This window comes from Empidonax traillii, unplaced genomic scaffold (assembly GCF_003031625.1).
Source record: "Empidonax traillii isolate 1590-97213 ecotype Southwest subspecies unplaced genomic scaffold, ASM303162v1 scaffold286:size1162393, whole genome shotgun sequence".
Classification (NCBI taxonomy): Eukaryota; Metazoa; Chordata; class Aves; order Passeriformes; family Tyrannidae; genus Empidonax; species Empidonax traillii.
In genome coordinates this window covers 481,822-507,863 of record NW_020955479.1, presented here as the reverse complement: position 1 = coordinate 507,863, position 26,042 = coordinate 481,822, and the positions used below count along the sequence as shown (strand labels likewise).

Genomic DNA, 26,042 nt, shown 5'->3' with positions numbered 1-26,042 from the left:
GAGTGCCTACGCGTTCCTTAAGCGGATGAACGGCTTCACTTTGAATCCGTGTCAAACCACAAGAACCGGCTGATAATAACACTCAATTAAAACAATCTCGTTCTTCTAGAACAAGAAATTGGCTGAGAGCTACATCTCCCATTTTCCAGCTGGGCACAATGGGGAGATTGATGCTGGTAGGAAAGGGGATAGGTTTGCATGGAGGATCCGACGGGTCAGGTTTGGTGACAGCATTTGTAGGTTTAACCTCTTACAGAGATTCGTGAGATGAAAAAGCCACTTCTGCTGAGCACACAACTGTGGGAAAGTCAGAGCTGGAACTGCAAATACCCAAGTTGTGCTAATTAGGGAGATGTTTTGAGAAGCCCAGACTTTACACTCGACGCGTATTTGTACCTTTTGATGTCGTACTCGGGGCTGCTTCACACTCCAGGCTTACTAAGAAAAGCAGAAGCTGCTCCCCTGCTCAGCTCCCGGGGTGAGTTTGCCATCTGATCTACTGAATACACAGATAAAAGTCCCTGCATACTTTTTTCCCTTTCAAGTACAGTACTGTAACTTGGAAAGTTCTTTTATTCTCAACTCCACTGACGCAAGAAAGTGGCAGAAATATGGCAGCTTTGGCTGCTTTCCTCTAGTAGCTCTTTGTAACTAATCTTTTAATGCTAAGAAAACAATAGGTATTTTCATTCTGTATGGAAAAAAACCCACCCCAGTTATAGAAAATTAAGGCAATGCCTTTCAAAAACCGCTACAGACCACTTGATACTTCTGCTACCCTGCCTTTAAATATTGGTAAATAGTTGCCATGCACAGGTATCATGTTCACCAGGACTCTCTTGTTACGCTCAAGAAAAGGCCAACTATTATGAAAATGGTAAGTTTAACAAAGATATTCCTATTTTCCTGTGATCTGCCATTCAAAAGTGTTAGTCAGTCATTTCTCAAAAAGCACTCTGATATTTGATCTCCCGCAGTTTCAGTTACACACGAGGCTGGAGAGCCAGCAGAAAGTCCTAAATGGAATCTGAAGATTTCTAAAGTCAACACTCATTTTGGCAAGAGCGTTTTTAATGCACAAAGCTGAAACCCTCAGTGACTCTCTCCTGCTGATATCCCTGCACCACTACCAGCACAAACCCGAAAGCAAATCTGGAGCAGAACACGCAGTTTTGCAAAATAAAAAAAAAACCAAAAAACAAAAAACCCAACACGTTGACGCAACTCCTGGAAGTTCTACGTGGGCACAGCGGGATCAGCCAGGGCTGCCCTGGGATGAGCAAGGAAGATATCTAAGGGAAGCAGACACTGATAACAGAGCAGGTCCAATCCCCAGAATCTCGGTTTGCCAAACTCGTGTGGCCACGCCAGGCTTTTTTAAAACCCTTTCAGTTTTTAAAACCCAGAGCCACAAACGCTTGCGGCCCTGCGCAAGGTTTGGCTCGGAAGGCGTCGCTTTCCCCGGCGATCCTTTGTTCGGTCGAATATCCAGTTCACACATATTGTGTTTCCACCTCCACGGCTGGAGCAGCCCTGCAGTCAAGGCTGTTCCAGGAGCAGGGAAGGAGGCTGCGTTCCAGGAACTCACTGGAACTGCAACAAAGAACAGCCCTTGGAAAGCCTACACAGCCCTCTGCGCAGGCTGTTTTACAGATGCCCTGTCTTTGGATGACATTAGACACTTGTTTTTATCTTTATCTTTTTTTTTTTTTTTTTTTTTTTCTTTTTTCTCTCTAGACTTTGGAGCACAGGCTCTTCCTCCCAGGCACTCTGCCTCCTAACTTCTGGGTATCTCCCCAGCTCTGCCTCTTTAGGCCCCACTTTCTCCTCCACATAAAAAGCCCTGTGCTCTTTGGAGAGTGGAACGTCTCTGAAATGCAGCAGTAAACTCTAAGCATCTTAAAACAGCTCATTTCCATTTTCTTATGGCAGGGTTATAAATATTGTCTGCTCTCCTTTACAAGCTGTGTGGGCTTGGGTTAGTATTACTTAACACTTACTAATAAGAGTGTTTTCTTTGCACTTTTCTAATCACCCAGGACCTCTCTCAGTGTTATTACTCCTGTCTTGTCAGTTAAAAGCACTGAATTTTATATCTGGTTTTTTGAAAAATTTTTTGGCCATTTTTCCACTGCAAAATTAGTGTCGTTCACATCATTAAAAGAAACTGATAGTTTATCTATATGTGACTTCATGTTTTATTATGCATTTATAGAATGCATAATCTGGAGACAGGTGGCATCCCTTCTGGGGCTTAAAAGGAATAAAGAGGACTTCATGCAGCAAAGAGCCTTCTGGAGGGAAAACAAAACACTGAGGACAACAATAATAATGCAGGAAAAAGTAAAAATACCAAGTTTTAAACCTGTTGGATAAATCAGGACTGCAGTTCAGAGGAATAGGCAGGCACTAGCTCTAGCCTTTTATAAAACTTGTAAGTCTGATTCTTGCTGTTGGCCATGGTAAGTTCTTCAATGTGTTGAGACATGAAAAGTCAAGAAAAATGCCAGAGTGCAAAGCTTGCTGCAGGAAAAAAAAGATGACTCAATTCTTTGTCTCACAAAGCATGTCAAAGATATTATAAAGTACTTACAGATGCTCAGCCACTCGCATTGCCTGGCTGGCCAAACATCTGAAACCCTGTAATTTTGAAGAGAAGGTACTGTGCTTCAGACAATGAAATAAGCAACAGGAAAAGAGATGTGATTTTTGAAAAGAAGAGCAAGAGTTTTTAAAAATCAGGATTTCAGTGGTGATCAATAACCATCTACCCTTAACACAAATGTCAGCCTATTTTAATTACCTTTAATAATGAACGTGCCAATACAGGTTTTTAAAGATACCCATGTGATGGAATCAAGAGACAGAGCATAAGCAAGTGTTGAAAAGCTTGAAGCTAAACCCTCATTTCTGTAAGAGAGAGAATTTGGGGGTGAAATTACTACTCACACCAACAAAGGCTGTGGAAAACAGGTGCCTCAGAGTTTGGATCCCATGTAAAAGAGAAGGCAAAGCCATAAAAGACCCGCAGATTTAATTTACCTGTTCTTTTTGGAGGACATGACTTCCTCTGCTGATCAAACAGAACACAGGAAATTATGAACAAGATAATGTTATTTGCCTGGTAAATTTTAATGCCTGCTTTACAATGCTAAGGTGCAAGTGTTTGGTGCCTTGTAATTCCCTGCTAATAAAAGACACTGCAGAGCTATTTGTATTATTATAGACTAAAGTCAGCCACAAAGAAACAAAGGCCCATGAAAAAGGGCTCTGTGTACTTAACATCAAGATGGTCCCTTGCAACACTTTATTCCACCATGCCAAGTGGTTTATCCTGGTAATGTTTGGCCACAAAAGCAATTAGAAGGATTTGAGGCCCCTCTGGAGAGCTTTGTGACACACACACATCTCCGGGGCCCTTCGCTGACTGACAGAATTTGGCATGTCTGTGGCCATCCAACCATCACCAGCAGTGAGGCATGTTCGGACCAGATGTCTTACAAGACATGAGTCAGTGCCAGCAGTGAAATGCTGACCTCCTTTTTTACAGGCACTGCTAGCTAAAAAGGAAAAGAAGACCTCCATCAAAGTTAAAATAATTTTAAAAAAAAAAAAAAAGGCAGTAGAATATTTTATAAAAGCTTGCAAATAATGCGGGGTTTATTGACAAAAGTTTACTCTGCAGCTATTCAACAGTATTCAAGGGTGTAGTAGTTAATTCTAAATGTATCCTGGGGAATAGAACAAGTCAGGACTCTCTTAACAAAATGTCCTGGAAATAACCTCTCTCTTCACTTTACCCTAAGTTTTAGGTTTTCGTTTATAGTTTGCACCAAGCTTTTAGGGTTATTTCCCCCCCTAATTAATGACCTCTGTGATATCAGTCCCACAATTCCCATCTTTGCCACAAACCTTGGACCAAGTCAAGGTTTTACCCTCCACTGTCTCACTTGTTAAACAGGACCAAAAATGCTTCTTGTCTAGATCAGGTCATAGTTGTGAGCTCTCTGATGCATCTCCCCCCCCTTAATAATCACAAATAAGGGCATCTAAACCCCTGAGATTTACCTTTGCTTGGGACTTTGAAACCAATAAATAAGAATTATTTATTTCTTACTAATCCCAACACTGACTCTTGCAGAGTGCAATGCTGGTATTCCAGAAGGTGTTTTTGGAAGACTGAATTCCTTCTGCAGAGCTGCAGTCACTCAGTTAATGTTCCCATACCTCTGATGGGCCTTTTAATACAAAGTATTATTTGTAGTTACAAGTGGAATTTGCTAATAAACATGGCTGATGGTAAAATACAACAACCTGCAAAATTAGCTTGTTCTCTGACTCTCTAAAAACACAGTTTTTCTCACAGAGACATCTGTAAATACCTTCAGTGTATTTTGACAGCTACTTTCTGGAAACAAAGATATCAGGTGCCCTTAAGAAATGTTCTGAATGCTTTAAAACACCTCAAAGTTTGCAATTATTTGTTTTACTTTTAGCAAGAAGCAAACGTGGTTGGGAGGGGGGATGAGGCAAATCAAACAGGAAGGACAGGGAGAGCAGAGAGGTGGGCTGGGGACCCAAGAGACCCCACAGTCACTGAGTGACATCCCAAATAAAGGGATATCAGTGTAAAACCCCCCCCCCATGGAAAGAGTTTTCCAGAATAAAAGAAAATCCAGTGCCCCACACGAGGACTGACTGGAGCCCAGCTATAGAAGAGTGAATATTTTTTACAGCTGCATGGAGGAAATTCTTTATGTTGATAAAACCCTCAGTACTTTGCAGGGAGGAAATTATCCTTTTCCTCCAAGATACAACAGCCTTGTTAGAACAGAAATATATGAGGATGTTAAGAACACTCAATGCCCACGTAGGCCCAGACAACTTAAAACCAGAAGTTTTCTCCTTTGTTCTGCTACGGCTATAAAATACACTTCGACTTTTTTCCCCCCTCTCAACATTACAAAGCAAAGCCACTGTTTGAAAATTTTTCACATGAAGGGGAACAATATCATAGGACATTCTTTCCTAGAAATCTTTTAAGTCTTATTTATTAACAGAATTAATCAGATCATAAGCTGGCTGACAAACACAGTGCTGAAATATGTCATCTTCCAACCATGTTTTGCTAATGAAATTTTGGTGCTAATTCTGGGATTTAACAGAATCCTAGAATCTGTAATAGGAACCAAACAACAAATGCGGTTCATCTGGCAAAAAAAGCATAATTTTCCCCCTTTTCTATTGTGGGTTTGTCACTGTATGTTCTCCATCACCCGTTTCTTTCCAGAATCTACTTTTTGATGTGGAGTCCCCACTTGGCCATGAACTTCAACACTAAAATGCTCTGAACATGTTTTGCAGTTCCAATCCCAGGAACTGTTTTGTGCTTTCAATCCCAGAATCCAAAAGGATTTCATACAAAAACCCCAAACAACTCAGGCTGGGATTTCATAAATAACCTCAAGGTATCTCTGCAATGCCATAAACTTCACACTAGTGCCCAGTCCAAGCAGTAACTAAAAGCAGAAGAGAAGCTGGGCAAATTCCCTGATTGTTTGAGTGTATCAAGCTCCAGGTTGTTGTGGGTAGATCACTACTGGGGTGCCAGAAACCTAATTTAAATTCAGCCTTCGGAAGTGTCCCCCACACTGCAGTGACCAGCGAGGCTCCTGCAGACACGCAACCCAACCCAACCCAACCCAACCCAACCCAACCCAACCCAACCCAACCCAACCCAACCCGAGGGTTCCTCCTGCAATCCCAGCCTGGAGCATCACAAACAGGAGAACAGACGTGGCAATTTAAGCAGCTTTTGACCAAACATCTGCAGGGCATTAATACAGCTCTGCTCCCAACTAACCCCACGGTCCAGACCGATGGTTCCTGACGTCTGAGGTGTGTGCACACCCCAGGGGAGGCACAGCACAGGCACCAGGTGAGCTGGGGCTGGATTTGTCCCTTCCCAGCCCCACTGCAGCGTCCTTGGGCTCTGCTCCGAAGGAGGCAACTCCTGGCAAGTTCAAAGCAAAGACATTTCCCTGGCAGTGAAGGACAAACTGAGCTTTTGGGGTCAGACAGACCAACTGTTACTTTGAGCTGCGCCACGAGACTTCGCAACTCCACGGCAAAGTGGACACCTTCAAAGGCAGGAGAAAGGAATGTGAGGAGCCAAAATATTATCCTGATTTCAGGAGTGCTGACAAGTTTGACTTGCCCTTAGGCCAGACTAACCCATGGCCTAACACAGAGTGCCAAGGCCTTTAACTTAGTCTCAAACAGAACCAAACTGAGGCCGCCTGAAGCCAAAAAGTGTTGCCAGATTGGGGTTTTCAGGTTGTCCAAAGAAGCAAAATGTTCTTAAATTTACTCTTTTTGACTAGTATTTGAGATACTGCTTAAAAAAACCCAACAAGATGAAGGAGATGGATGCGAATGTGCAATAATAACAACTCAGAAACCTTTAACTAGCAAAGAGAGTCAGGAATTTGAATTAACATCAGAATCATGTATTATGGCATCCACATCTGGATATCACTTTACTGCCTAAATCCAAAACTTCTCTGAGAGCCAATTGGTTTCTGTAAAAATGTATTTCTCCCTTTGAAAGGAAATAATAATTGGAAGGTCTTACAGGAAGCCACCCAATACCAATAGAGGAAATTGCAATCTGTTCCTCAATGTTAGTTTAAATCAGTGTTATATTAAGCAAATGCCTGTTTTTTAATGATAGTATTTTCAATAGCTTATACTACATCGAGTCTTCTCAAAGGTTTACATTATATTAAGGATTGCTTTGTTTTTAGAATGTTTCTTTAATCATCCCTCGAGGTCTTCAGCTTACCCTGGGTTAGATGTTATTTCTCATCTCCAGGATATCCAGGATTCCACTTGCACCAAAATCTCTCTTCTTTTTTTTTTTTTTTTTTTTTTTTTTTTTTCCCCTCAGGCTAATAAAAAGCAAAGTATTTCTGCATATGCTGGTCTAGAAATATGTGTGGTTCTTAAAAATACACAGTTTACCTTCCTAAGACTTTTCTGTTTGGGTATCTGGATTTCAGTAAATTTCCATTAAATCAGTGGTTTCAAAGGAAGATTTTTTTTTTTTTTAAAGTACAATGTTAATGACACTAAACCAAGTTCAAGAACTCCAAACAAAACAGCTCCTCCAATTTCTTCCCCAAGTTGACAAAATCTTACAAAACATACTCCCAGCACCAGTCCTAAAAACTCTGGGACACTGCTCAGAAACCCTGTGCAGAACTGCCCTGTGGGTTTTATGGATTTCATTACATTGAGAGGTAATAACATCAAAATTAGGTTTATAATGGCTAATTTACATGGAGAAGGATTTCATACAAGCTATAATCATTAGTGTTTAAACACTGGTGTTACCAACAGTTGAATTATTTCCATTGAATGTAACTTAGTTTAAAGTGAATCCACAAATTCAACAGTAGAATTTGCACCAGAAGACAAAAAGCTGGTGAACATTTTTCAAATGTATAACTCAAGAAGGTACCAGTGATAACTTGAATTACAGCATATTTTTGGCTCTGTGGAAGATGATTTCCACTGTCAAGGGCAGGAGGTAATTCTCTTCTTCTATACAACTTCTCATGAGGTGTTTTCGTTGTCAACCTGAGCAGATTGCTTGTGTCCAAACTTTTCCATTGCTCTTTACTATTGTGAAAAGAAAGATGTTTAGAAACTATTCCTAGGATTCTCTGCAGCCACTTTGAATCAAGGTGTCCAAACAGCAAGAACAGATTCTGGCTATTCAGACCCAGCAGTCTCTTAAAAGAGCTGAGAAAGGCCCGAGAATGCAATTCTGATGCAGAATATGTAGAAATCAAACAAAAATACAAATAACAAATACTTTACTGCACTGACATTTAGCACAGATTTTGCATATAGTTTTCAATGGAAGCTAAGAACATCCTTTCTTTCTCTGTAGCCTTAAATATGAAAGCTGAGAATGTGAAAACCAAGCTACAGCCCATGCCACGCTGCTGCCTCACCTGTATTTCTTTAAGTCCTCAAAACACTGTTTAAAGGTGATGAAAATGCGCTAAAATATCAGAGTCAATACTAAAAGAAAGAGAACAGGAAAGACTCAAGTATTTGACTGAAGTGGCTGGATTAGATTTGCCCAATCCACGTGTTTTATGCCCAGGATCAGCTGGAGGAAAAGGGAGCCTGAGTCATCAGCTACATCAAAGTCCAGGTCTGGTGCCTGGGCTGATACCTGCACTCATCTGCCCGCGGCAGAACTTTTCATTACGCTCCCCCAGCCAGCAGAATCAGGGACTAAAACCCCCAGATTACCTTGATTGTTCTGTCATTATCTGTCATCAGCTGCTGCTTCTCATCTTCCAACTTCTGTATGACTTCCTGGAGCCGCTGCTCCGCCACGAGCTGCTGCCGGCTGCGCTCCTCTGTCAGGGAGGAAATGGTTGTCTTAAGTTCGGCTATGACCTAAAAAGAAAACAGCAGGTTAAACCTCCCTTCGGTGAAAGGCATGTATTTTGCATGTTTTTATGCCTGGTACGAACATGGCACCGGCAAACAGCTAAACATCCCAAATTCCCACACCGCGCGCTCGCAGGCACGGAATTCCACGCGGAGAGGAGGGAACAGAGCGAGGCTGTAAGTGACAAAAAAAAAATTGCTGAACCCAAAATATTTGGAAGGGTTTTCCACTGCGACACTCCAAAATATTTACTCGTGAGAACAAAGCGCATCTGTGATCTTCAAAAATCCCCGAGCCTGTTCCCAGCCTGCCCCTGCTCCGGGACCGAGGGAGGGAGGGTTTACACAGCCATGGTGTGCTCGTTCTCCGGGAGGATATTTTACAGTCTGATATTGCTGAGGAGAAAAATGCCCACAATTTGCATACTGGCTTGAAATCTGAACGTGATAGTGAAATTTCTGAGCTGCTGAAAGGAGTTTCTGCTTAGCAACACAGTGGGGACCTGATTCCAAATCCAGGACCCTTCAACAGGACCTTTTATGTGATTCACTCCTGATTTGTTGAACTGTACTTGTTCCACCTTTCTCATTGCTGGGGAAGGTCATAACTAAACCTGTTCCTTGAGGCATATTTACAGAATTTTATACTGACATGTCAGCACCCAGCAAAGCACTTAAACATGCAGGAGAGTCACTGACTTTAATGTATATATTCAAGCTTAAGGTTAAGCTGCTGTAGCAGCATAATGCAGTCTAATTCTAAAAGCACTTTAACACAGGGGCAGTTCAGGGAGGGACTACCAGAGTGCTTAGACTCTGTATTTGCCAGGCCTCCTCCCTGGAAGATAACCACTTAACTATACTAATTATATGATTATCTAGGAAAAAAATCGTTTTCAAACACTACTAATAGGCCAGGACTAATGTAATAAGAAATGTGCTACAAATGAAGGTACAGAAATCCTTGAGAAAGGGGAAAAGAACTGATTAAAACCTGTTGGTAAATTTATTTCTCTGTTTTGCTATCAGAGAAATCTCAGGGGATAACACAGATTAAGAGATAATTCTTTTCCAAAACCAAACACAGATAAAAATAAAATAATATACCCTAAACATGAAAACCTATAGTGATTTGTGTTGTTCCCACATTGTCACCTTTTAAAAAGAAAACAAAATAACAAACCCTTCAATATAACACAACCGTGGGATTTAAAGCTTTTCCTGGGTTAAGACCCCAGGGCTAGCACAGGAGCCCTGAAATACAGGCAAGGAAATTGCAGCATGAATTGATGGAGAAAGATCTGCTTTGTGCAGTGCTTTTCAGAGCAAAAAAAAAATTTAAAAAAAAAATCTATTTACTTTGTATAAACTTCAGAGGAAATTTCTTGAAATCTCTTCTCTGTGTGGGTGTTAAAAGTGAATGTTCCAAGAGGCCACAGAGAGTAAGATTAGACAGATGTTGTCAGCAACACGACCACAAGAAACGTTGTGATTGACCTATTATTAATAGTGAGCTACAAAAAAACCAAAAAAAAAAAACCAAAAAACCCCCCCAACTATGTTCAAGTAACTTCAGGGATTTGACTTAAACCCAGAAAACGAAAGAAATTCAGACATCAGGGTGAAACTGCTTTGTGGTGCCAAACAGCCCTGACAGATGATGTATGTGTTGTGTCTGCCCCAGAAAGTGCCAAGGATCTGGTCACGGGTCCAGCTCTCCCCAGTGAAGGGTGTGAGTTACAGCAATGCCCTCCTTAATAAAAAACATGTCCCCAAATTTTTTTTCCATTTGGAGGCTATTCTCCAGGCCAATAAATTTCGGTCTGACAGAAGTTATTCTGACATTTAGGTTAAAGAGTTCTTTACCTCGCGCTGCACCACCTTGGTGTTCCCAACTGCAACAATTAAAGCAATTTCCCTCATCTCTTGTTTAAAAAAAATTCAGAAGTGCTTAAATTGTTCCAACTGTCTTTAAGGAATGGATCAGAAGCCACTTTTGTATTGACATCATCCATTTCCTGCTATTCAGGTTTAGACAGACAGATAAAAAAACAGAAGTTTTGTTCTTGTTGGTTGTTTCTTTATAAATAAGGCTCTCAAAAATCACTAAAAGGCATGTAGCAGAGAGAGCATTCTCTCTGATTTACCACAAAATTATGGAATTGGTGTGGGTGGAATGGACCAGCTCAGATCAGGATCACCCAGAGCTGGTTGCTCAGTACCATGTCAAGTCAGGTTTAAGTATCTCCAGGGATGGAGACCCCACAACCTCTCTGTACCCAAATAAATGTGTAGAAAATACACATTAGGTTTTAGAAATGTAATGAGAGACATATTTTAGCAAAGAGTCTGATAAATGCAGTGTCAAAAAATGCAGTGTGAAAAAGTAACAGTCCAATAAATGTCACCAAAAGAATTCTGGACAAGTGTCTCAGCAAATGAGACTCAAAGGAGTTGAAAATGAGTTCTGAAACATTTTGAAGTGTTGGTAAAACAGTAAAGTTTGCAGTTTCTTGTTATTGTCTCACTGGTCACTTCTGTCTGGTTTAGAGGATGCTAAACCCTTCTTTGTCATGTTTTTATTGACTTTAAAAGAGTATTATTAGACTATTGGCTGAAAAGAGAGTTTTCAATCCCAGGCAGACGCTGAGCTGTGGCTGGGAGGAATGAGGAGAATGACACCTCCACACAAATCCTCCTGGCAATTTTCTTATTATTAAAAGCTTAACTTCTGGTTGCATCTCCATCATTTTTTACACCTCAGCACTACCTGTCAGTCAAACTGAAAGGTGAAATTTTTGAAAATCATCCCATCTTACCATTTTTAAAGTATGTAAGTGAGTTCAACACACATTTCATCTTCCATGTTCAAATACTACTCTGAAGAACAAAATTCAAGTCAAAACCAGTTTGCTTTTAGGACACTGACATTCCCCAAGGTGTTTTGTTTGGGCAGAAGAGCAGAACTGGTGAGGAGTAATGATAAAGATGAAGATGACAGGGGCTGTTGTGCCACCATTGACCGCCCACATGACACCACCTTTAATATGAAATGCAAGTCCTGGTTGTGCAGCTGCTCCTGGTTCTGTGAGATGTGTCGGTTGATGGAACACCTCACCTTCCCTTCCCAGTGACTGAAAGAGGACTCAGTCCTCTTGGGTCCCCAGGAGATGAAAAAGTAGGTCAAAAAGATGAAACTTAGAACTCAGAAAGACCCCACATGTTTTTTCTCTAGTCAGCTTTAGGCTTTGTGTTTTTTGAAAGGCTAAAATCTGCAAGAAGGACACTGGATGGAAACTGGGATACAGTTAAGGCTTCTCTTGGTTTAGGGTAAGAGATTACAAAAAGGTCCTTCCCTCAGAGGGTGGTTGGGCACTGACCAGGCTCCCCAGGGCAGTGGGCACAGCCCCAAGGCTGCCAGAGCTGCAGGAGGGTTTGGATGATCCTCTGGGGCACAGGGGGTGACTCTTGGGGATGGGCCTGTGCAGGGCCAGGAGTTGGACTCGATGATCCTCGTGGGTCCCTTCCAACTTGGCATATCCTGTGATCCTGGTTGTCAAGACCCACACTTTGGAGCAGAAGTAATTCCACTTCTCACCAAGTCTCCAAACCCAACAGACTCACTAGAGGCTCCTGTCTTCTCACCACCTACCTGCGAGGATCTAGCCAGTTTCTGACTGTACTCCTTCTCAGTCTGCTTCAATCTGTTGCTGGCCTGGAACACACACACAGGAGACAACCAGATTAGCTCAGAGGAGGAACGTGTACAGACACTTTGCCACCGACCCCTCGGCTTGGCACCTCACCCACATGCCTATCGCCGAGCGCCGGCCCCGCGCCAGCCCCAACGCCCTTTTGTGGCAGCCAAAAAACCACAAGGGCCTGGCTTTGATCTCGGGCCAACTATTCATCACTTAAAAGAGGGGAGAAACTGTACCTCTGCTGCCAATTATTAGAAAAACATAAAGAGTTTGCGGATTGAAAAAAAAAAAAAAAACAAGGAGAAAATGAGTGAGTGTGAGAGAGAGTGAGAGAGTGTGTGTGTGTGTGTGTGTGTGTGGCAGGGGAAGGAGGCAACACACACAAATGAGTTTATCAGGGTGAATTTGCTTCTGAATGGAGGGAAAAAATGAGGAGAAAGTCCCAGGCATAGGCTGCCAGTGGAGGACACAGCTTCACATCTCAGGGCTGTGTCTGCTACTGCCTTTTGTCCTATTGCAGTGTCCCTTCTCATGAAAATCAACCCAGGATGCAGCTGAACCAGCTCTTGGACATACAGCTCTTTCCTTCTCCCAGCATTTTTTTCACAACTCAAAGAATAAAACAAACAGAGAACAAGGCTGCTTTGTCATATCGCAATCCAACAAGCCAATATTTCAATAACTGCAGGAAAAATAGCTCTTAACGTGGGGGGGGGTTTTCCCCCAAAATAATTTAATTGCAGAGATAATTCAATAATAATGATATTAATAAAAAAAAAAAGAGTTCAATTTCATTTCAGGACAGAATTCTGACTTGTACTTTTCCTGCAGCAACCAGCCCAGCCCAGCCCCACCACGCTGTCCTCAGGTGAACTGCTGAGCGCTCTCGTCTTCTTGGCTCTAACACTCCAGGACAGGTGTCTAAGACAAATATTTTCTTAGGGGGGGACAGAACATTACGCAGCTGAGTTCTGAAGCAAATTTAAGCTGATTAAGTTTTCAAAACCTATCTGACCTCCTGCTCAAACCTTTGATCTGTCGGCCTTAGTTTTCCGGCACAGCATCCAGCACCCAAACACGGCTCCCGCCGCTGCCCCGTGACTTTGGGGGGGACCCCAAAGCCTCTGAACCCTGCCTGGCTCCAGTTTTAAGATCCAAACTCCATTTCTGCAACCCCCCCCCAGGGATTTCAGTCGAGCAAACAGTCTTATTGATTTCACTGGGCTATAAATTTAGGAGCTTAAGGCTGCAGAGTGTTTGCGAATCGCCGTGGTAGGGCTGGAATGATCCCCTGCAATCCGGGCAGCTCTGCAAGGTGCAGCTTAATGTAAGTATATTACAGCCAGTTCAAAGGAATCCTCAACTTCACATCATGTGTAACTCAAGATCTTGAATCCCTTCAAATTCCAAGATTATGAAACATACTGACATCTCTAACTCATCTGCTTGTTGGTACTAAGGAATCTACTCAAATTACTGAGAAATCTATTATCAAACTTCACTTATCAATTAAAAATTTTGACAACTTACCACCAGAATTCAATAATTTGCCACCATTTCTGAGAACACATTTCAGTCGTTTTTCATTATAAAGAGAGATAATGGCACCATTTATTGGTTTAAAACAGCATATAGAAGAATTCTGGAGCGCCAGACAAATTAAATTTCGCTTTTTCTACACTTGTCACTCAAAGTGTGCCACAAACACTGTGAGGGCAAATCAGGGGAGTGCATAAATAAAACAAGTGGTGACACAGCAGTTAACCCAGAGAGCTCTGTCCTGCTCCACTTCTCTTTGTACTCAGCTGACCAACGTTAACACTTTTTTATTGCATTGCCGTCCAGTTTTAGATGATGTTTTACCACCACCACACAAAATAAAGTGACCGAAACTGTCAGTTTATCTTTAGAGGGGGGGAAAAGCAAAAAAGAAATTACAGTAATAGTATAAATTACTGTTACTCCCAGAAAGGGAGAGACACTCCCCAGCAAGGCACTGCACAGATCACGTTACAGCTGCTCTCGCTCAACTTGCCTGGGGTAAAAGTCCTCATCTTTCATAGAAGCAGCTTCATAACCTCCTGAACCCAGAGAAGGAATCCCAATAAATAATAAAAAAAAAAACACTCATAACTTCCATAAACAAACTAGAATTTGTTTGTTCACACTGAGTAGAACCAGGCTGAATTCTGAGAGACGTGACAGAGGTGATCCAAAGGAAAGAAACGCCAAATTTTGGTGTCTTATTCCTAACTGAAGGCAAAGACAGTATATCCCACCAGTTTACTTAAAGGGAATTGCAACATTTTGTTTTACAATGGCTATAACAAATTCCAATTAGCAAAATATTTATAAGCTGTCTCCCGGTCATCAACAAACCACAAATTCTTGCATTCACTTGCAGTTCTAAACATCCCTATTTGAGGGGTCTACATTTCAGAGGTACTGAGCTCCCAAAAGCTTCCACTGGAGATTGAACAAGGATTGGCTCCAGCTGTCTAAAATTAGCTATGTCAGCTCTGTGGCACTAAAACTTACAGGCACTCTCTTTACCTTTAGGTAAAATCCTAAAGGAGGTTTACAGGAAGGCTGGAGAGGGACTTGTCAAGGGCATGAAGCAATAGGACAACAGGGAATGGCCTTAAGCTGAAGAAGTGTTAGATTGGATATTGGGAAGAAATCCCACCCTGGGAGGGTGGTGATGCCCTGGCACAGGTTGCCCAGAGAAGCTGTGGCTGCCCCATCCCTGGAAGTCCAAGGCCAGGTTGGACGGGGCTTGGAGCAGCCTGGGCTGGTGGAAGGTGTCCCTGCCCATGGCAGGGGGTGGAATGGGATGAGCTTTAAGGTTCTTTCAGCCCAAACCTCTCTGTGATTGCTGCTGACTCCAGCTTTTCCCTGAGAGCTGTAACACCTGACAGGTCTTGCATCATCACAACCCACGGGAGCAGCACCAGCACAGCTCTGCAGAAGGCAGAGTTACAGCCCTGCTCAGCTGAAGAGATCTAACTCCTGGGGATGCCTGGGAGCCCTCTTCTCCACTTTGTCTTTTACTGCAGAAATACGAAGCTTCTCCTCCTTCAAAACCTGCAAGCAAACTAATTTAATCCCTCTTCACACAGGCTGTTCCTGCACGAACCTCCTTCCCTGGGGCACGTGCAGCCCTGCTACACCCCAAAACCCCTACCTGTTTACTCTTTTTATTTTAAGGAATGAGTTCCAGCAAAGTAAACACACACATAGCTGTGTGCAGCGAGCTTTGGGGAGGATTTATATCCCATTTATCTTGACAGGTGAGAAGGTTCACCCTGGCCTGGTGCACACACACAGCAGCTTCCCGGGCTCCTGCTTTTCCGACCGCCTGCTCGGCTCACAGGTTGCTCCTGTGTTATTTTAAGGGCATTCCCTCCCTTTCAGGTTATTGCTATTTCAGAAACATAATGAATAAGGACCCAAGTGCAAGGTGAACATTTGGAGGGTCAGCCAGTCTTCATTAAAGCCCAACTCTTTTTATAGCAATGGGCAGCGCTGCAAATACAGTTAATGGTCTGAAACAGGTTTTCTGTGTGCAAAAGGTGGCTCCTGAAACTCCCACTTGGCAAAAACTTGTCAGAAGCACCCATTGTAATACCCATTTTTCTAATGAAAAGGGTTTAAATTGGATAAGCCATAGAGGAATGCCACTGATTCAAAAATTAACTTCTGTTTAGTTTCACACAGTTAATACATATTTTAGCTAAAATTATCTGATTATGGCAATTTTACATGCAGTTATTTTATATTACAGAGTGAGGACTTTTGCATTAAAAAGATTATGTCCTTGTTACAGTTAATTGGTTTTAAAAACCAACTATAATTCTTTAACAAGCCTTAAAGCATCATACTGTGGTCGCTGAGCAAAACTGCATCGGCTTCAACAAAACATTTCACATAAAAATTAAAAATGGCATCAGCACTACAGATGTGGTGTCTGAATGAGTGGGTGCTACTCTAACACGGCCCCTCTTTCATTTTCTCCTTTCATGAAACTGAGCAGAATTACTAAGAACAAAAGAGCGAAGGATCTACGATGGGACCACACCGCAGAAGCACAACTTGTTCTACCTTAATTACAAAGTACTTATGAGCTATTTTTAAGCTATAAGGTCTATTTGAGGGGACTTTTAGTTCTAGTTGGGGTTGGACGGGGCTTGGAGCAACCTGGGCTAGTGGAAGGTGTCCCTGTCGATGGCAGGGGTGGCACTGGATGAGCTTTAAGGTCCCTTCCAACCCAAACCATTCCACGATTCTATGACATGGTTTAGTGGTGGGCTATGGTTGGGTTTATGGTTGGACTCAATGACCTTAAAGGTCTTTTCCAACCTAAATGATTCCACGATTCCCTACCTTCATAACTCTCACTAGAGGGTTTTACATATATATATATTTATTTATTATTAAATTTACTATTTACTAATAGTAAAGCAAATTTAAGAACTTTTCTGTTTAGGGCACCAGCTATTGAAAGAATCATTTTTCAAAATGCCTGCAGCTAGATAAATGTGGCCATACATAAGCTGATCCTCCATAAAAGTGTAAGCAAACTAAAAAAATAAAAAAATTTAAAAAAAAAAAAAAAAAAAAAAAAAAAAAAAAAAAAAAAAAAAAAAAAAAAAAAAAAAAAAAAAAAAAAAAAAAAAAAAAAAAAAAAAAAAAAAAAAAAAAAAAAAAAAAAAAAAAAAAAAAAAAGGAGGGAAAAAAATCAAAGGGTGGGAGAAAAAGAAGAAAGAAAACTTGCTCCAGGGAAGAAGCAACTGTTCTCTGATGTGCAGTAAGGAATTTAACATCAAAGAACTAATGTAAATGGGGCCCATTTACCTCAAAAAACAACACACCACTCCACATTCTGGAATATTTCTATTTAAGTTTGACAGCATTATGCTTTGTACCAAAATTCATGATTGTGTAATTTGATGGATGTCAAAAGAAAATGACCTTCAGGATGGCTACCAGTGGCAATTTCTGTTACTAAGTATGTTAAAACTCTCTGTGGAGTATCTGTTTAAACTTCAGAGATCAGCAGATCACGTTTTAAGTTCATCTGATTGTACATAAAAATTCCCTTTCGACCTCAAAGCCTGCAACATGTATTTTCTTTATGTGCCTCTAATACTGACAGTGGGTGACTTCCTACACCAATGCTCTTGTTCTTCCTACTGCTCTCCCCATTAATCAGATACCAAATGAAAGCTGGATCTCTGTTCCACACTGGAAATAGCACACCAGTTCAAATATGGAATCTGAACCACCCAAAAGACCATTAAGAGGAGCTGAATATCCAAAATGATGTTAACAGAATAATTAGTCAAGTACCAAATGACTTCAAGGGGTTTGAAACTGAATGATAGAAATCCCCAAATCCTATTAATATTCTGTTTTACATTTCACTTTTGGAGCTCTATAAATCTTTTCTTTTTTTTTTTTTCTTTAAGCATACATCTTTAGGAGAAAAAAAGAAAAAAAAAGAAGACCCTTCTCATTCACGTGCAAAGTACTTTTAGTTGGGGGAAAAAAGCAAGAATGACTAAAACTGAATTTGACACTACCTGTCCTGAGAATTGCCTTTCTGCTGTACATTGCAATTCTGTGCTTAATGGGGGCCCACTGAGAAACTGCTTCTGCAAACTGTGCCTTAGGAAAACTCTCAATTCCAGACTTTTCATTTAAACCAACAGTGTATTTCTATTAACTCTGAAATTACGTAGAGAAATTAAATACAGACATTTAACTCTCCCAAAAACTCTCCTGTGAGACTCCAACTGCAGTTACACCGTCCTTACCCTAGGATGCAATTACTGCCTTCATCTAAATGGATTCACCGAGCATCTAAATATTTCCCAGCATCACTAATGCTGATTTCCAGGCACTATTGCAGTGAGCCAGTCACCTTATTGAAAACAAACTGCACCATTTGGCCTAAATGTGTACAAGATAAAGTCTTAAAAATCAGATGAATAGATTAGGTTTGCCACATGAAAATTGTTTAATGCCTTAACTACCCTTATAAGATGATACAGATGCAGGGATCAGGCACTTAAAGGACTGACAGTGAATGCCAGGCACTTTATTGTTATATATCAGCTAAGTTTACATGCCTTGATTTCAGCCAAGGAAGGCTCCTGAAAGAATTATAAAGGGATAGCAACAAGGTTTTAGTTTTTCAGATGCTGCATTGCTGTTTTAGGTTGAATTTCGTGGGAGTAACAAGCATTAGAGTTGCTTGAACATCATGAATGGCTAGAAAAAAGTCCTATGTATCATCTGGAGATAGAATCTTTTGTGTTGAATGGAAGGAAAACTGGAAACAAGAAGACAGACTGTACCACTAAATTAACTCAGCATCCCTAAGCTAACTCGGTATTATGAAATTACATCATTAGATGAGAGCCCAAAAAAAGTTAAGCTTCTACAGTTGGAAAGGCAAACACTGAAAATGCAACCAAATCCCTGAACAAATCTATGATCTGAAGCCATCAGTGTTCCTTAGCAAGATTATGTTGGATTACTTTTCGTAGTTTTAAATACAACAAAGCTTCCCCAAAAGAGCGACAACTTCCCGGAGCCAGAACCCATTAATGCAACGATGAGTAACTGTGCAAGTCCAGCAAAGGTCCAATTAGAAGGAGAATGGAATATATTGCTCAATCATCAAGCCATTAAAAACATAAATAAGACATTGCAAGGCTCTGAACATTCCCAATGTTTAATTATTTATCCCTTCTCCATCCTGCAGCTGTAGGTCAGAATTAACTCCTCTCAACTAAATACAGGAGAACTCTTTTGGGGATTTGTACCTTATTCATTTTCAAGCAAATATTCAAATTCATTTCGAATTCACACAAGAACTGCAACAGTTTCACCTAAATCAGATTTTCTACAAGTTAAACACCCCTCCTACACTCAGATGTGATTGTGAAACTACTTTGATCTCCGTTCCCAAATTTATTGCTCTGTGTAATCCATGACAAAATATAATGTGATTTACTGTATCTCTATATGACAGCCCAGCAGCTGACAGAACTTAATAATTTAGCATAAGAAAAAACCCCTTCTGGCACCAAAATATACAAACCATAATTGAGGCACTTTAGTATCACGTTACAATGAAGCATATGCAGGCTGATCATAAGAACTTCAAAACAATTAGAATTCTTTCTCACCCGCTTAATGAAGGTGGGTTTTACTCTGTGACATGTTCTGCAGCTCTAAGCAAGTCGTTTTGGAACACTCCTCTTTCTTCACGTGAAAAACTCTGAAGGACTAAATAGCATTGTTTTACCCCTTCCCTATTTCCCAAACACTCCTTCTCCTCCAAAAAGAAGAAGAAAAAAACCACCTGCAGCTTTTCTCTATTGCATGGAAGGCACAGCAAATGAGCCCATTGCTCTTGGGTGCACCTTTTTTTTTCCCCCCCACAGTTATACCAACTTTTCTTGCTCCCTAACTGTGGAACCAGATTTATAAATACAGCTGGAGAGCAGAAACCTGACCTGTGGTTTTCTGGTTCCATTTTTTTCTGGGTTTTCAAGTTAATTTTTTTTAAAGGAGGTAGAAGCAGAGTAACTCTGTGAATAACTGCAGTTTTTGGTCTGAAATATTTCCAGTAGGAGAATGCCGTAAATTCTGTTTAGTCTTATTTGAGTGAAACACCCCTGAGATGATTCTGCCATCCTTTTCTTCACATTTGGCTCTAGTGACTGAAGACTCTTCCAAATGGCTCCCTAAGGGATGATGCCACTCCTGTGACCATGTTCCTGGCCCACTGTCATCTTTCTCTCCTTTCCTTTGGAGGAATCAGAAGGAGCAGTGCAAAAGGGGACACACTGGAGACAAAACTGCTCTTCTTCCTTCATCTAGAAACAAAATATTTTTGCAGGATTTGCTGTAAAGATACTATAAGGATAGATTAAATAATCTGCTCTTCTTGTGCTAACACACGCTAAAAGTCTTTTTGAAATTCCTTTTTTCTTGATCCTCTAGGCTTTTGCCAGGTTTTCTCCAATAAAGCCAAAGTAATAAGCTCCTTTTTATTATTATTAGTGGGTGAATCACTAACACTGTGTCAGAAACGTTCAAGACCCAAATGTTAAGTTAATGTACACAGAGCATACAAAGCAAAACCAATAAAAATATTCCTACTCTGGAACAGAGAGATAATATCATGGACAATAGTTCTTGGATCATAATGAAAAACGTTAAGAGACTTGGGAAACATCCAACTCCTCTTGGTAAGAACTGGAGGCTCTTTAAATTATTCATAGCTAAGGCCTAGGCTAAATAATTGATGTAATAGAGTCAAACAAACATTTTAAAAAAAATGGCACAGAGACAACTGGTAGAGATCCTGAATTCATTCAGCAAGGAGACAAACATCTACATCATAATTAGAGACAATTTAATGATATCATCACACTTGGGAAGAAAGCACATCCACATTTCATGGCTGACCTGTTTGCCCTCGTGTAAACAACCAGGGAATTGCTGCAAGGAGTGTGGAAACTTCCTCTGGATGCTCACACAAAGGTTATTTTTGGTGGGGCTGGGAGTGTTTGAATTCAGGGAGTGAAAGGTGTCACTCAGGGTCAAAGACTCCACCACACTGAGCAGGAACCTACAGGACTGCAGCAGAGATGGTCCTGTTTTCAGAAGGTCTTAGGGACCAAGATGGAACCAGTTTTGGTGGTCCATGAAATGCAGAGCTGACAGAGAAGAACAAGAGCTGGAGAGACAGGAGTCACAAATGGAAAGTACACAATGCTGGTGCTTTATGAGGTAATGGCTTTAGGGGGAACTCAAGCCTTTTAATCAAGTATCTCTTGGAGCATTTTTCATCCCTGAAGATGTCATTCTCTTTCCCTTCATCTTCTACTCTTTGCCAGTGCTGAACAGTGTGACATCATCTGCACCAGGACTGACACCAAGTGCCAGAACTACAGATGTTCCTACACATGCAGCATGAAAACATTCCCAAGGACCACATCCAACTGGACTGTGTCCCAGGGCTGTGCTGGGCAGGTAATTCATCCCCAGCACAAACCCTGATGCTGAAGGAAGGACTGAAATGTTCTCTAGGGCATGTTATCAGTAGCTTATTTGTAATTTTGTAGGCAAAAAAGCAGCTCAAAAACTAAGCATCCAATTACAAGGCGCCGCCTGAAGAGTTTTGAAAACATTTAGAAAAACAATATATTACAACACAACTGTTATATAAAAGAGTTATTCTTAATTAGGAAGTGGTCACTTACACAGTGACCTTAACTTTAAACTCCCCAGGGATCTCAGTGTTATGTGGACTTCCCACCAGTTACAGGTGGAGTGACTGTGAGAGGTATAGACTAGAAAATACTGTGAATGTCAAACTTTATTTAAACTAACAGGAATCTCAGAGCACAAGTAACTGTTACGTCATTAAAGTCTACGAGGATGATGTGCCTGGCTCTCTGGCCAGGTTTTACCTCATCCTGAAGTCCCATCTCTCCAGAAGGACCATTTCACAGCAGTGCTGACATCAGAAGAATTTCAGTCCCAAAAATTAAAGTGTTTAACTCTTTCTTTTTTTTTTTTTTTTTTTTTACTACAGCTTCAGCCTGTAATCAAATATCGTGTGTGTTCAGCACAGTCAATAGACAAAAATGTAAATTACTTCTCCACAAGAAAAGCAGCACTGAAAGGGAATTAGATGTTCCTGGAACCTGCATAAACCTTTAACAGAATGAGTCAAAATACCTACTTAAATATAGAAAAGAAGTCAATAAAAAGCTAAATGTCGACAATTATTTAGAGATGAGAAAAAAAAAAACCATCATCATCTTCTCCCACTCCAATTTACTCATGTGTGCTGCTCAAAGGGAGCTTTTTTATGAGATATTTTCAGTGTTCCAAGGTTGCTTCCTCTGAGCATTGTTAGCATGGCCACTGCTCTGCCTGGGTCATGCTTTCTGAATGCTCATTTCCTCTGCCAAGAAAATACCACAGCTGAACGCTGCAAACAGCAGCCCTGCCAAGGCTCACATCTGCACACACTTAGACACGGTTTGTCTCTGCTTTTGGTCCTTTCTGGCAAACCTGAAAATGCTCCTGCCCCGAGTGCTGCTGCTGCTGCAACCTGGAACACACCTGTCCCTGCTGGAACTGGGAGCCCAACTACAGCTCTGTGAATCCTAGAGTGGTTTGGGTTGGAAGGGACGTGAAAGCCCATCCAGTCCCACCTCCTGCCATGGGCAGGGACACCTTCCACCAGCCCAGGTTGCTCCAAGCCCCGTCCAACCTGGCCTTGGACACTTCCAGGGATGGGGCAGCCACAGCTGCTCTGGGCAACCTGTGCCAGGAGGGCCTCCCCACCCTCCCAGGGAAGGATTTCTTCCTAACATGGCTCAAGATAGAGCAGAGAATCATCTTAAAACTTTACACACAAAGCAGAAAAAAAAAATTATGCATGTTGACAATCTGAACACTGCCCTGGGAACCTCCAAAGGACACCAATCCTGATGAAGCCTGAAGTGTTAAGAGATTGCTCAGGAACTAATATTACAATAAGCAATGTAGTAGCCTTAAAGCCAAGATTTTCAAGCAGCAGAAAATTAAAGACCTCCATAAATTATGTGTCCCTAAGTATTGAAAAGCTGCCTAGAAACACCAACCAATATTTCAGTGTGGTTGTAATGAAAACTGTCCATCTGTTTCTGCCCCTCACTCTCCTCCTTCCCATCCCCATAACAGGACTATGGGGAGGGAAATACCATCAGAATCCCGCATCTCCCTCCACCCCTTTTAGCTTCAATTTTTCTTTTCACTTAAGTAGGAATCATTTCTTTTGTATTTCCTCACGCTCACATGAACAACAGTCCGCAGTGACACAAAGCAATCCACACAGAAGTCAACATTACTCACAAAGGAGATCAGAGGAATCAGATCCCTCACTTGAGAATGGACTGACCTTCAGAAAATCTGGACAGTCAGATGTTCCATGCCTAAACACTGAAATTCAGCTTCCCATTGGACTTTTAAGCAATCTTCACAGAATTGGCAGGGAAAAAAAGTAAATTTGGAGAACAACATTTTTTTCCCCTATTGCCCTAAATTTCAAGGTAACAAGATCTGGTAGAAAAATAAAAAGATTTTAAAAAAAACAAGCTTCAAGGCTCATACTGTTATTAAGATGCTTCCCTTCCCCCTCCTCCTTGGATAAAATCTCCTTCATCAAAGTTCTGTGGACTGTAATGGGATCAAGATTTGAGCTAAGTTAGCTGAAACTGTTACTTTTGAGTTTTAAATGGAGGTTGCCCTTTAAGCTGCTTTGACTTTTGCACCTTGTGGCCAATTTCCACAGCTCTACATTTGGAAGACAGAAAGGAAGCAGAATGGGAAAGGGAGATTTTGAAGGTAATGCCAGGTATTTTCACATGTCTGTGAAAGGCTTTTCAACAGAGACACTTTTTCCTTTTCCCCTCCTACCTTTTACTCAACATGTGCTCCTCAGATTAGAGGCTATTATAGGGATGTAGGTTAAATAAAAAAAAAAAAAAAAAATTCAATAGCAGCTAATATAGCTGAAAATTAGCAAATTTTTTGAAAAATAGAAAAAAAATCCAACAAATAAAAAACCTCCAGTATTTCTGACAGAAATGACAATTCAAGACTATTAAAGATACTGCCCTATGAAGGATTATTTGTAACTTTAATTTGAGGATGTAAAGAAGTTAACTTTTCTTTTGCTATACTACACATGTAAAAAAAAAAAAGATCAAAGAAAGAAAAGAATTGAGATTCAAATTCCATTTTTAAGCAAAAATGACAATGTCTTCCTGAGTTTAAATTAATCCTTTAATGATGAATTTCAAAGGTTTAAATACTTTCTGTGACCTTGGCTTTAAATAATTATGCCAAGCGGAGCTTTCTTCACATTCAGAAAAGATCCTGAATTGTTGATCACAGCCATTTTAATGGCTTCAGCCTGGCTGATTTCCAACATAATCCCCCCAATGCTCTTCAAAATTACAGACCAAGAACCTGACGCAGGTAAATGAAATGTCACTTGCACAAAGGCTGCTCAAACAGCTTCTGCAGATGGTTAATTTGTGCCACTGCACATCCCTTTGCAAGAAAACGTACGATTTAGTGCATTAATGGGCATAAAAGATACTTCAACAACTATCTGCTTACACATACACAGTGTCTACATAAATATTAAGTAGGGTGGTTTTTTTTGGTTTATTTTTTGAAATAAAACTCCCATGTTTTAGCTCCCTAATGGGGGGAAATACCTGAATTCAAGACAGGGGTGCTCAGCAAGCACAGATGTGGGCAGTGACCCCACGGAACAGGATGGGGAGGGAAATCTTGATGGATCTGAAACATAAATATCTATTTTCAAGCATTTCCCAGAGTCCTTGCCCACTTGATGCACACGGGCAGTATTACACCAGCCATCATTAGCAATTAGATTCAACCTCCCTGCAGTTCTAGCCCGAGTTTTTGCCTCCTTAGGAACTTAACTTTTTTTTAAGGGAGAATAAGCTTGGTTAGGCTGAGCCACCCTTTCTACTCTCTATTCCAGCCAAGAAAAAGTGATCAGCCTGGTCCTTGGCTGTGAAATCACCCACGTTTTTAAAGTCCTGCTGGCTCCCAAGCACCTCAGGGCACCTTCCACCCACGCCCCCTGGGTGCTGCCCAGGCCTGGAGGTGCTCCCAGGGATCAGATCACAGCAAAGGTTTTCATTACAGAACCACACAGGGCAGATCCACAGCAGACATCTGTTTTTCCAGCTCAGGTGACCCCCAAACATCTCCCCCCAAGGGAATTTTTGCTTTAGCTGACTTTTGGGGTGACTGCTCCCCTTTTCTCCATGTCCCACAAAGCTGCCCCGTGCGACTCTCTCTTACCTTGTCCAAGACCCTCTCTGTCTCAGCTGCGTGCCTCTTTTTCAGGTCTAAGATCATTTTTTCTGTCTCCATCTTCATCTTATTCACTGCTGCCTCCTTCTCTCGAGCTGCCTTCAGCTTCTCCTTGTCCCTCTGACAGCTCAGGTCCAGCAGCTGCTGGTTCCGCAGAGAGTTCGCCTGAATGAGCTCTTCCCTCAGCCTGAGGATTTGGTTCTCCAGGTTGCAGATAACCTGTGAGAAAGAACCAACAAAGTGAGAAAACCCACACCCACAGAACAAAAACCACTGGGTTTTCTTAGAAAGGGTGTTGGCAGCACTCAAGGGATGCTCTATTCCTTCTCCTGGCCTCTCTTCCCTTTCTCTTTGTGCCTGCAGATGAACACAGCTCTTTCAGCCCAAAGCATTGGCAAGATTGACATTTTTGGAGGGGGTGCCCCCATGGGTGAAGAAATTTACTTTGTGGCATATAATCACTGCAACTTCTATCCATGCCTTCTCTTATTATCCTTAAGAAATGACCTGCCCCCTTCTAATGAGCCATCAGTGTATCATCAATCATTTATCAATAGCTCCCAGACTCTGATGCAGGAACACAAAAGGCTGAAGAATCAAAATGATAAGAGGTAAAACTGTGCTACTTCTCATTATACAGAATACATTTTGTTATTTTACAGTAGTTGCAGATACACAGTTATTACTTCAGGTGTACCCTTGCACATAACTCTTATTAGAGTTACTTTTCTAACTCAATTTCTTCCACAGGTTCTCAACCAAAGTACGAGAGTATCACATCTGAGACATCAAGCACTGTCCGTACAGGAAAGTGGGATGGATGATGCTGCAAGCACATGCAGGTTTTCATTCATAAATATAATTTTGAAAATCAGCATTTTCACTGAAACCTCATGCAGTTATTTCCCCTTCTTTCCTCCTGTTTCACAAGTATCTTTG

General features: G+C 41.3%; 1 protein-coding gene across 3 annotated transcripts in view; it reads right to left on the bottom strand.

The window, feature by feature from the left end:
* CEP112 (centrosomal protein 112) overlaps nucleotides 1-26,042 on the bottom strand; it is a 150,020-nt gene that overhangs the window by 31,931 nt on the left and 92,047 nt on the right. For all 3 annotated transcript variants that reach the window (XM_027890379.1, XM_027890381.1, XM_027890380.1), the window contains 3 exons: nucleotides 25,092-25,322; nucleotides 12,125-12,187; nucleotides 8,329-8,478 (listed from right to left, as the gene is read on the bottom strand). In XM_027890379.1, the coding sequence (XP_027746180.1) occupies nucleotides 8,329-8,478; nucleotides 12,125-12,187; nucleotides 25,092-25,322 (444 nt within the window). The remainder of the gene's footprint in view (nucleotides 1-8,328; nucleotides 8,479-12,124; nucleotides 12,188-25,091; nucleotides 25,323-26,042) is intronic.